The following is a 12668-nucleotide window of genomic DNA, read 5'->3' as shown; positions in this document are numbered from 1 at the left end:
AAAATAAAAAAGTTCCCAAAAAAATTCAATTTTTCTTAGGCGGACTATTTTATTGCAATTTCTTGCACAAAATACACCTAAAAGTGTAGAAAAAAATCGACAGCCAAATCCGAGTAGAGGAAGACCCCTGTTACCACCAAAAAGTCATCCAACCCATAAATCCAAAAAAATAAAAAAGTTCCCAAAAAAATTCAATTTTTCTTAGGCGGACTATTTTATTGCAATTTCTTGCACAAAATACACCTAAAAGTGTAGAAAAAAATCGACAGCCAAATCCGAGTAGAGGAACACACCTATTACCACCAAAAAGTCATCCAACCCATAAATCCAAAAAAATAAAAAAGTTCCCAAAAAAATTCAATTTTTCTTAGGCGGACTATTTTATTGCAATTTCTTGCACAAAATACACCTAAAAGTGTAGAAAAAAATTGACAGACAAATACAAGTAGAGGAACACACCTATTACCACCAAAAAGTCATCCAACCCATAAATCCAAAAAAATGAAAAAGTTCCCAAAAAAATTCAATTTTTCTTAGGCGGACTATTTTATTGCAATTTCTTCCACAAAATACACCTAAAAGTGTAGAAAAAAATCGACAGCCAAATCCGAGTAGAGGAAGACCCCTGTTACCACCAAAAAGTCATCCAACCCATAAATCCAAAAAAATAAAAAAGTTCCCAAAAAAATTCAATTTTTCTTAGGCGGACTATTTTATTGCAATTTCTTGCACAAAATACAGCTAAAAGTGTAGAAAAAAATCGACAGCCAAATCCGAGTAGAGGAAGACCCCTGTTACCACCAAAAAGTCATCCAACCCATAAATCCAAAAAAATGAAAAAGTTCCCAAAAAAATTCAATTTTTCTTAGGCGGACTATTTTATTGCAATTTCTTGCACAAAATACACCTAAAAGTGTAGAAAAAAATCGACAGCCAAATCCGAGTAGAGGAACACACCTATTACCACCAAAAAGTCATCCAACCCATAAATCCAAAAAAATGAAAAAGTTCCCAAAAAAATTCAATTTTTCTTAGGCGGACTATTTTATTGCAATTTCTTGCACAAAATACACCTAAAAGTGTAGAAAAAAATTGACAGACAAATACAAGTAGAGGAACACACCTATTACCACCAAAAAGTCATCCAACCCATAAATCCAAAAAAATGAAAAAGTTCCCAAAAAAATTCAATTTTTCTTAGGCGGACTATTTTATTGCAATTTCTTGCACAAAATACACCTAAAAGTGTAGAAAAAAATCGACAGCCAAATCCGAGTAGAGGAAGACCCCTGTTACCACCAAAAAGTCATCCAACCCATAAATCCAAAAAAATAAAAAAGTTCCCAAAAAAATTCAATTTTTCTTAGGCGGACTATTTTATTGCAATTTCTTGCACAAAATACACCTAAAAGTGTAGAAAAAAATCGACAGCCAAATCCGAGTAGAGGAAGACCCCTGTTACCACCAAAAAGTCATCCAACCCATAAATCCAAAAAAATAAAAAAGTTCCCAAAAAAATTCAATTTTTCTTAGGCGGACTATTTTATTGCAATTTCTTGCACAAAATACACCTAAAAGTGTAGAAAAAAATCGACAGCCAAATCCGAGTAGAGGAAGACACTTATTACCACCAAAAAGTCATCCAACCCATAAATCCAAAAAAATGAAAAAGGTCCCAAAAAAATTCAATTTTTCTTAGGCTGACTATTTTATTGCAATTTCTTGCACAAAATACACCTAAAAGTGTAGAAAAAAATTGACAGCCAAATCCGAGTAGAGGAAGATCCCTGTTATCACCAAAAAGTCATCCAACCCATAAATCCAAAAAAATAAAAAAGTTCCCAAAAAAATTCAATTTTTCTTAGGCGGACTATTTTATTGCAATTTCTTGCACAAAATACACCTAAAAGTGTAGAAAAAAATCGACAGCCAAATCCGAGTAGAGGAACACACCTATTACCACCAAAAAGTCATCCAACCCATAAATCCAAAAAAATAAAAAAGTTCCCAAAAAAATTCAATTTTTCTTAGGCGGACTATTTTATTGCAATTTCTTGCACAAAATACACCTAAAAGTGTAGAAAAAAATCGACAGCCAAATCCGAGTAGAGGAAGACCCCTGTTACCACCAAAAAGTCATCCAACCCATAAATCCAAAAAAATAAAAAAGTTCCCAAAAAAATTCAATTTTTCTTAGGCGGACTATTTTATTGCAATTTCTTGCACAAAATACACCTAAAAGTGTAGAAAAAAATCGACAGCCAAATCCGAGTAGAGGAAGACACTTATTACCACCAAAAAGTCATCCAACCCATAAATCCAAAAAAATGAAAAAGGTCCCAAAAAAATTCAATTTTTCTTAGGCTGACTATTTTATTGCAATTTCTTGCACAAAATACACCTAAAAGTGTAGAAAAAAATCGACAGCCAAATCCGAGTAGAGGAAGACCCCTGTTATCACCAAAAAGTCATCCAACCCATAAATCCAAAAAAATAAAAAAGTTCCCAAAAAAATTCAATTTTTCTTAGGCGGACTATTTTATTGCAATTTCTTGCACAAAATACACCTAAAAGTGTAGAAAAAAATCGACAGCCAAATCCGAGTAGAGGAACACACCTATTACCACCAAAAAGTCATCCAACCCATAAATCCAAAAAAATAAAAAAGTTCCCAAAAAAATTCAATTTTTCTTAGGCGGACTATTTTATTGCAATTTCTTGCACAAAATACACCTAAAAGTGTAGAAAAAAATTGACAGACAAATACAAGTAGAGGAACACACCTATTACCACCAAAAAGTCATCCAACCCATAAATCCAAAAAAATAAAAAAGTTCCCAAAAAAATTCAATTTTTCTTAGGCGGACTATTTTATTGCAATTTCTTGCACAAAATACACCTAAAAGTGTAGAAAAAAATCGACAGCCAAATCCGAGTAGAGGAAGACACTTATTACCACCAAAAAGTCATCCAACCCATAAATCCAAAAAAATGAAAAAGGTCCCAAAAAAATTCAATTTTTCTTAGGCTGACTATTTTATTGCAATTTCTTGCACAAAATACACCTAAAAGTGTAGAAAAAAATCGACAGCCAAATCCGAGTAGAGGAAGACCCCTGTTACCACCAAAAAGTCATCCAACCCATAAATCCAAAAAAATAAAAAAGTTCCCAAAAAAATTCAATTTTTCTTAGGCGGACTATTTTATTGCAATTTCTTGCACAAAATACACCTAAAAGTGTAGAAAAAAATCGACAGACAAATACAAGTAGAGGAAGACCCCTGTTACCACCTATAAGGCAACCCCAAAATTCCGCTCTTGACTTCTGGTCAAACCCTTAAAAAACGCTTATTTCGGGAACGATTTTTATGGTTGTTTATTTATTTTTCGAATGTTTTCGAACAAGGAAAACTGAAGAGGCCCTGACCATAGCCCTATTTCCTATAAATTGATTCTGAATAACTTATGATATAAGTAGATGTATATATAATAGATTTAAACCTGAAATGTGGTAACCAGTTGGTGGAATAATTAATATCGGTGATGTGTCACCTCTATTCTACACATCCTGGGACAGATTTAACAGAGTATGCTTGTGGCACAGAGATGAATGCATAAATAAGTCATTTATAGTTTGAAACGTGTATGGTATGTACGGTATATACTCATATATATATCGCATATAACGGGGATTCTGTAACGTGAACCCTCGCGCAATGGATGCGAATGGCACATAAACGAACTTCCATTCAGAGGCTGCATCGATCGTATTTTGCATTATTATCATATGCCAGCATCCTTTTTCTTTTTTTTATCACTGAGAATATATGTCATACTAGAATTTTGTTTTTTTTCTTTCTGTATATCCAACGGTTTTTAGTGAATTTTTTTTAAGGGGAGGTTCAATATATATCAGCACATAACCTTAAATTAAAAATCTTTTTTTATTTTTAATGGAAAAAATAATATATATAATATTAATTTTAACATATTTTGAAAGAAGTATTCATTTTTTTCCATTCAACATAACCTTAGAATTATTGTGTAAGTTCGTCCAAAGTGGCTTCATGTTCTATAATGCGCATGCCTTTTATAGGATTTCTACCAACATAACCTCAAAAATTGTCCAGAGTGACTTCATATTCTTTTACTCGCATGCTGTTTAAAGCGCATACTTATTAAAACTTTGAAAATTTTTCAACTTAAATATTTCTAAAAAAATTGTTAATAGTTTTTTTTTAAACAAAAACAATTTACTTTTCACCTTAAGCGATTTTATAAATATAGTATCAAGAGATCAAGAATTCACATCCAAAATCATGGTACGGAAAATCAGTAGCAAATTCTCATCGTTAAATCTGATTTGAAAACATCTTTTAAAGTAGAAGAGCTGATGGTCTATATACGCTCTCTTTTTGCGTTTACTTTGAAAGCAGAACAAACTTTTCTCAATCTTATAGTCGCCATCGTAATTTTTAATTTTTTCTTGTTGTTGAAATTTATATTGAATATATTTTAGTCATTTAAAAAAAATCAAGTTTTGTATTCGAAAAATTTAATTTTAAATCAAAGAAATTTTTTTATTAAAAAAATTTTTTCTTTGTTTCAATGATAAATTTAGTAAATGTTTTTTTTAGTAAATTACAACATTTTTGTTGTATTTTTTGTAATGTTAAATTAATTAATTTTATAAGTAAATTAAAAAATACCAATAGATATAAAAATTTATTTCTAAATTTGTCTTTCTGTTTAGAAAGAAAAATTATTTATTTTGTTTTTGTTATTGTTTTCTTCTAGAAACCTGCGAAACACGTTCTTGGGGTCTTGGTGCATTGGTTCAAGCCCTTGAGCAAAATACGACGAAAGCTTTGATCGCAGACCTCAATCCAAACACCTGCGATGTTGCTATGAAACTTGCTCATCTCTGGAACAAACCGTTGCTCACATGGAATTGCCCTCAGGTAAGTGTTAAAATTACTATATACATATATTAATAATAATAATAAAAATAAAAAAATCGAGAAAAAAATTATAAATGCAATTTATACTTTTTTATTTTCTGATAAAAATTTTTTTTTTTAATTTTTTTGCAAATTTTAAATTATTTTGCCAGTGAGAATTTTTTTAACTTCTACCATAGTATAAATAAATAATTTTTTTAATTTTTATATTTTAGAGAATGATAAATAACATGCAAGCATTTTTTTTAAACTTTGTCGTTTAAATAATTTAACTCGATTTACATATAAAATGAATTTCAATTTTAGATACATCAATTATTTAAAGAACAAAATTGTTTTTTAAAAAAGAAAATATTTTCATTTTATTTCTCATTCTGTAAAAAATTAAAATTGAAAAAAATTTATTTATAATTTTATAAATAAAACATTTTGCTAAAATTGAAATATTTTTGTTTATAAATTAATTTTTCATATCGAAAAATGTGAAATGTTAAAAAATTCATTGGATAAAATAAAAATTCGTGATAGAGATGACAAGAAAAATCTTGTTTTCCCGTTGGTAAAAAAGAGGGAAATAAATATTCAGTTACAAGTTATATTTTCAATCTCATGAATAGAAAATCGACATGCACGCAGTAAAATACTAAATCTGACCAATGCCCATTCCCTTTATTGGCAACTATTACTGTTTTCGTTGAACATACAAATATCGAGGGAGAGAGAGAGAGAGAGAGAAATCGGGAATGTCTTTTGATTAGATGGTTTGTGAAGCTATTGCCGCTTCATCGATTTTGACTCTAACATACGATACTATAAAGTCAAGAATTTGATATATTTTATCTGCAACTATTTTCCGGTCATGAATATTTCAATTGTCATTAATGAGTCGTGAATATACAAAAGTTATGTAATTGTACTTTTACGAATCTCTTTTTTTTAATATTTTTTTTTTTCATTCTATTTTATTATACTTTAAATTTTGTTTCATATTTTTCCAACATCAAATTGTCATCCAATTAAAATAATAGGCTTTTATCCGACGCATTTGCGACATATAGAGAAAATTGATAACAAAAAAAAGTTTTCAAATAAAAATTTATTTCCCATCTTTGAAATATTCAAAAATATAATGGTTAAAAAATTAACAGGATGGAAAAAAATTTCGAAAAATAAAAATATATAAAATTACCGACCTAGAAATTTACCTAACTGACTTATGGTAAAACAGTTTTTTTGAAATATAAAAATTACCGACACAGGAATCTACCTTACCGACTGATGGTAAAACAGGTTTTTGAAAAATGAAAATACAAAAATTTCCGGCATAGAAATCTACCTTACCGACTGATGGTAATTCTTTAAATTCTACCGGCTTTTCAAAACTATTTTACCAACAGTCGGTAAGGTAGGTTTCTATGCCGGTAATTTTTGTATTTTCATCTTTCAAATACCTGTTTTATCATCAGTCGGTAAGGTAGATTTCTAGGTCATTTAATTTAAATTTGTTATTTTTCAAAATTTTTTACTATCGTCGATTTCACTATATTTAATATTTAAATTTTAATATAATAGTAAATATTAGTAAAATTTATACAATTAATTTAAAAAATATATATAGGAACAAGTAGAATTAAAGTCAAAAGAAAAATGTGAAAATTAAGAAAATAAATTATAGAAAATAAAAAAATAATTATTAAAAGATTAAGTGGAATTATATTTTAATCTGAGATTTACGTTAATTTATATATTTACAGTATAATTGTAGAAAAGACCATTTATTAAGATGGTCAGATTTCAAAGTGATAAAAGTAGGTTATAAACCCCTATAACAGTAAATAAAACGAGATTTGCCATGTGCACCCTTGAACAGGAAAACTATCTTAGTGACATAAAAAAAATAAAAACCGTGAACATAAAATCAACTGTTCTTTTTTGTGCTCCTCTCGATCTTTTATGTGAATCATAATATATCTAGAGTCTCTGGATTCTTTAAAAAGCGAATTTATTATAACAAAATAAATTGTTTATTTATATAAATTTTTAATTATTTAAAAAAAAATTTCTTCTATTATAGTGTTCCTCACTATTTTTTTATATTTATATATTTTTTCATAATGACACCAATTATTTTATTTTTTTTTTATTATATTAATAAAATACTAAATAATAAATAAATTAATAATAATTTGATTAATTAACTTTTAAAACTTTTATCGCTGAGTCTATAAATATTAAGAATAATTGCATTTCTTTGCTAATGTAATTTAGATAATTATATTTTTCATCGAGGGTGAGAAAATGCATAAAGTTGTTGGTGTCAGGAAAAAAAAGAGAAATAGTATATACAATGATAAATGAGAATTGTTAAAAGCCTAGGAAAAACACTTCCTTCCTTCTATGGTATTACATTGAATAATATAACTCACTTCTTTTTTTTTGTGGGGAAAAAAGGCGTCTCGATTTCATAGGCAGATTTGACTGTACACCAAAATGTTATAGTAATAAATCTTAGGATTCGTGTAAATAGGGCGTTATGAAGAGACACGAACATTCTTATATAGGGGATATATTTATTTCAAAGAAAAGTTATATGTTTTTCTTCGAAGGGCCAAAAAAAACTTTATATATATATATATATATATATTTCTGATTATATGTTCATTCTATCACAACTTTACATTTTGTTTCCTTTATTAATTTTATTTTTCTTTTTTGCGCCAGTCACGTTTTTTTTTCTGACACCACTTTAAGGTAATTTCTTTTTTGTGATAGATGTAAAAAAAAAATATATTATATATTTTGAGGAAAAATAATATTTTATACTCTCTCTCTCAATGTACGTATATTTATAAAAATGGAAAATATGTTATATAAAACTAGATATTTTTCCATTGCGAGTACTTAATGGTCCATTTCTGGCTTTATTTAGATTTCAGGTAAAGTATCATATAGTTTCACGAAGCATGTAATTCAATTGAATTTTCGCCCTATAGAATTCACTTTATCGGTTGTTTTGATGTACATATGTTATAGATCTGATGAAGCCCATATATATATATTTGAATTGTCATTTCCATATATCCAGATCTATTCCATTCAACATATAGAAAAAAATACATTTCCTTTTTGAATTTATTAAATTTTTTTTTTATTTACGTTAATTATTATTTATTATTATTAATTTTAGGTCATTAAATTTTTAGTTAACTATAAATTTTTACAATTTTTTTTATCAAAGTGTTTTTATATAAACTCATTTTGTTCATGGATCGCTGATTAAGAATCCGACCTCAGATTTTCAAAATTCAAAATGGCGGAACCAATATGGAGGTCATTTTTTTAAATTGATCAAATTCGCTTGAAACTTGTAACTCGAGGGTTTTTGGGATCGCTGATTATGAATCTGACTTCAAAATTCAAAATAGATTTTAATTAAAATTAAATTTTTTCAAATTCTGTATGTTACAATCAACCCCCACAGCTTCCATATGTAAAGATTTTGTTCAGGCGTTGATTTGATGAGAAACAAATAGTTATGAGTGTCAGTCGTTTATCTCACTTGTTCTCAGAACAAGAAGAAGCAACGATTAGACATATATTTCTTTTTTCTCTCTCTCTCTCTCTCACTCTCTTTCTCAAGTGACCTAGTTTTGGCTGTTTGTGTCAGGTAAAAGTTGGCAAGTTAATCTCGAAAGAGAAATATGTATGTGTCGTAACCGCATGTACTCTTTTCTTATATACGTTTTAGATTTTCACCTATATATATATATATATATATATTTAAAAATACTAAAAGCCACCAACACTATCACTAAAAGATGAAAAGCTTCCATTTTCGCCTTTTCCTAATCCGCCTACCCAACTGCTTACAAGTATTTTATGCTTCATGTTTCTCTATATGAAAGACGAGCGTGAATTTTTCACCTATATATATACATGTTATTCCTATATAAAATGTTTTATTAAGAAAAAAAAACAGTATTTTTACATTTCATCATACGGTTGACTTTCTGTAAAGAGGGCATATTTTATGTCTTCTTATGTATATTTAAATATAATTTATCATTCAGATCGTCATTTCATTTTAGGTACAATTTTTCATAGTTGACATTTTCATTTAGATCCATTCTGTCAGTAATTATTATTATTATTATTTTTATTATTATTTTTATTATTATTTTTACTCTTATTTTATAATTATTGCATAAAATTCAAATGTGCTTTTCTAATATAAAAAAATATTTTTCCCTTGTTATTTAATTTCTTATTATGTGTGGTATAATTTTTTTTTTATGTATATAACAAACACATTCTGCTTTTGCAATATTATAAAATTGGCGTACATATACACTTTTTTTCTCAATAAGTTTCTTTATGCTTTCAAATTTTTTTTTTATTTTTCAGCTATATATTGTTTCTCTTTTGTCTTTGAACTTTTTAATAAAAATATTTTTTAACAAAAACGACAAAATAAAATATAATACCATAAAAATTTTAATTATCATAAAGAGAGAAAAAATAATAATAATAATAAAAAAAAAGGAAACGTGAAATCACAGAAAATTAAAAGGCATTAAAATAAGCTGCAACGCTTATTATTTTAATCCAATTTTGCTTATTTTAATCCATTTTGGTATTAAAATAAGCAAAATTGGATTAAAATAATAAGCGTTGCAGCTTATTTTAATGCCTTTTAATTTTCTGTGATATGACGTGATAAAATGATTGGAGAGTTTGCATTTTTATTATATATTATTTTATTAATGTCAAGTGAATTATATACAAATTCACAGGAATTTACGTGCAATGTTACAAATTTTTGTGTTAAATTTTAATTTCTTTATATACGAATTTTCATATTTGAAATGTTAAGGAATTTAATTAACATACTTTGATATGCTTTGAATATAAATAAAAAAATTTTATTTCCAAAAAAAAAAAAATAATAATTTTAAAATAGTCGTGACAAAAAATGATTCCTCTTGCTTTATGATTTATCAAGTTCTTTTAAAGTCGAAAAAAGAACTTGGCTGGCATAGAAAAGTATATATATATATATATATTGGTTGCGGCAACTGCGTTACACTTTATTTCCATTTAAATGGATTTTTCTAGATTTTTCTCCGCCCGAGTAACGTATTCATTCGTCCATGATGTTATAATGCAAAAACTTTTCTATACGGTCACACAATTGAAAAAAAAAAAAATGAAAAATACGCACCAAAAAAAAAAAAAGAAAACTTAATTTACTTGTTACTAGACACAATTTTTCAAAGTACCATTTAAAAGAATTAGCAACTCTAATTTAATTTATAAATTTTTTTATGAAGAAATTTATTTATTAATATTTGTTATAAAAAAAAAATTTTTAATCTTACAATGAAAATAATTTTTGATAGAAAATTCTTAAAACGCCTAATTTTTATTTGTTCGAAATCGCAAATGACCGAAGAAACATAACCTGCAAAAAAAAATTTCAGTGCGAATTTTAAAATTAACCAATCACAATTTTCTCAATGATTTCTGAATAATTTTAAAATTCGCGCTGAAATTTTGAAATTTAAATAATTAGAATCAGTTTAAATTCTAATGAATAAGAATTTTGATAAATTTAAATTCGGTTAAATTTCAATTTTAAATAAAAATTTGGTTAAAGAGAAATTTTGTCAAATAAAAATTTTGAAAAAAGTTATGGAAAATAAAAATTTGGTAATTAAGAATTCTATTAAATAATTTAAAAAGAAATATAATATTGCTGAATATTATAAAAATTATTAGATGTATGTCATAAAGTCACTTATTCAAAAAAAAAAAAAAAAAAGATATCTCTCTTCGCGCGTAATCATTTTCCAATATTTTACATTTTATGACAACTTTTCCTTATAGCGAGGTTGATCCTCTCTTTTTTTTCGGTAGATTTATTTAATTGACAAGGCTATTTCAAATTTCATGTCATATATATATATATATATGACTAAAGAAATTTTCTCCCGAAGCTAAAAGTTTTTTCTATTATAGGTATATTGTATGTATGTGTGAGTGAAATTGAACTGCGCGTGCAAAATGAACAAGTTGATGAATTCAGCAACTTTTATTACTCTCGGAAAACTATTTTCCGGAAATAAATGAGCCTCGAAAAATTAAATTACGATAGTTGCATTTTTTTTTATGAAAGAAAAAATACCGTACGAATTTTTGAGAATCAGCTGAAATCGGAGAAAAATACTTTCAAGTTCAAAAAAAGAAAAATTTGAAGAATTTCCAACTTTGACATATCTAATAAATAGAAGAAAATCAACGGAGAGAAAACAAAAAGTTTAAAAAGAACTTTCTGAAAAATATAACGAAAGATGTATTTTTATATTCTCTCTATTTCAAATATTCAAACTTTTCTAAATTAAAAAAAAAAAATAAAATTTTTTCAATTAATTTGTTCATTTGAATTGAAATTTTTTTCGGTTACTTTTTTTTTTTTTTTTTTTTTATTTTACCATCGTAAACTGGAATTATATATTGGTTTGTACATCGATTATTTAATGTGGTGTTAATACATGGGTCTCTATAATTATGTCGCAATGTTCAAAGAAGCGTGTTTTCCCGAGTAAATATGTCTCTTTGGAAAGGGAGCAAAGAATGAATATCCATTACAGCGGAAATTTTGTTGCCATGTTGATGTGGTATATATATATGTATATATAAAAAAAAATCTTTGGGGTCAAAGTCTAACCACATCTTTCAACAAAGGATCATTTTCCCCACTGTGACGTGCATTCAATATTTTTTGGTATTTTTCATTTTATCTTCTGTTTCATATAATATCCATATTGTAATATATTGACAGTTTCAAATTTTGTAATAAGAATAAAGAAAAAAAAAACTTATAACGCGCGTTAAAAAAAAGGGATTTTTATATAAAAATCGGTTATTTAGTTTCTTTAGTGACATTAAGATAAATGTGTATCTCGTCACATTTTACAGAATACACTCTAAATAAAAAATAGTTATAATAATACTTCAAAAAATAAACAAAATACAATATTATGATATTATTAATTAATTATTATTAATATTGTTATTAATTATTATTATTATTTTATTATTATTATTAATAATTATTATTATCATTTTTATTTTAAATTATTATTGATAAAAATTCTTACCCTATTAAATTAGTATATTTTAAAATTGTATATTTAAAATTTCGTAAAATATAATCTAGTAATTATTAATTCAAATGATAATTAATTTGTATTAAAAATTTTTGTTTTAGAAAGCCCAAGAAGATGCGGAATTTTCATCAATCATCAGACTCTCACCTTCCCTATTGACAATGGCAAATACGATAGCTGAAATTTTTCGTCATTTCCGGTGGAAATCTGTGGCGATTATAAGCTCAGGTAAAAAAAAACCATTTATTTAAATTAATTACATTTTGTTTTTCATCTCCTAAAAAAAAAAATAAATAATAATCGACGCCGTTGCTTAAAATTTTTCTCTAAAATGAATCAGTCTTGAAAATTTTTCAATAAAATAAAAGGGTTTAAACGGTTTTTAAAATAAAGTTTTAATGTTTAAATTAATATATATAGATATAAAATTAATCTGTACATAAACTCAACATATATATAGTTATTTTAATCGAGTTTATGTAGAATTCATTCCACACGAGAATGATGTGGCCTTAAGTGCTCACAATTATGTACCTGT

The 12668-nt window shown here is 26.5% G+C and overlaps 1 protein-coding gene across 2 annotated transcripts in view; it reads left to right on the top strand.

The window, feature by feature from the left end:
* LOC127283164 (guanylate cyclase 2D) overlaps positions 1 to 12668 on the top strand; it is a 68720-nt gene that overhangs the window by 33375 nt on the left and 22677 nt on the right. For both annotated transcript variants that reach the window (XM_051307855.1, XM_051307856.1), the window contains exons 5-6: positions 4798 to 4961; positions 12232 to 12358. In XM_051307855.1, the coding sequence (XP_051163812.1) occupies positions 4798 to 4961; positions 12232 to 12358 (291 nt within the window). The remainder of the gene's footprint in view (positions 1 to 4797; positions 4962 to 12231; positions 12359 to 12668) is intronic.

This window comes from Leptopilina boulardi, unplaced genomic scaffold (genome assembly GCF_019393585.1).
Source record: "Leptopilina boulardi isolate dan_hultmark-lab unplaced genomic scaffold, ZJU_Lbou_2.1 LbouV2_31, whole genome shotgun sequence".
NCBI classification, from domain to species: domain Eukaryota; kingdom Metazoa; phylum Arthropoda; class Insecta; order Hymenoptera; family Figitidae; genus Leptopilina; species Leptopilina boulardi.
This window is presented reverse-complemented; position numbering and strand designations above follow the sequence as displayed.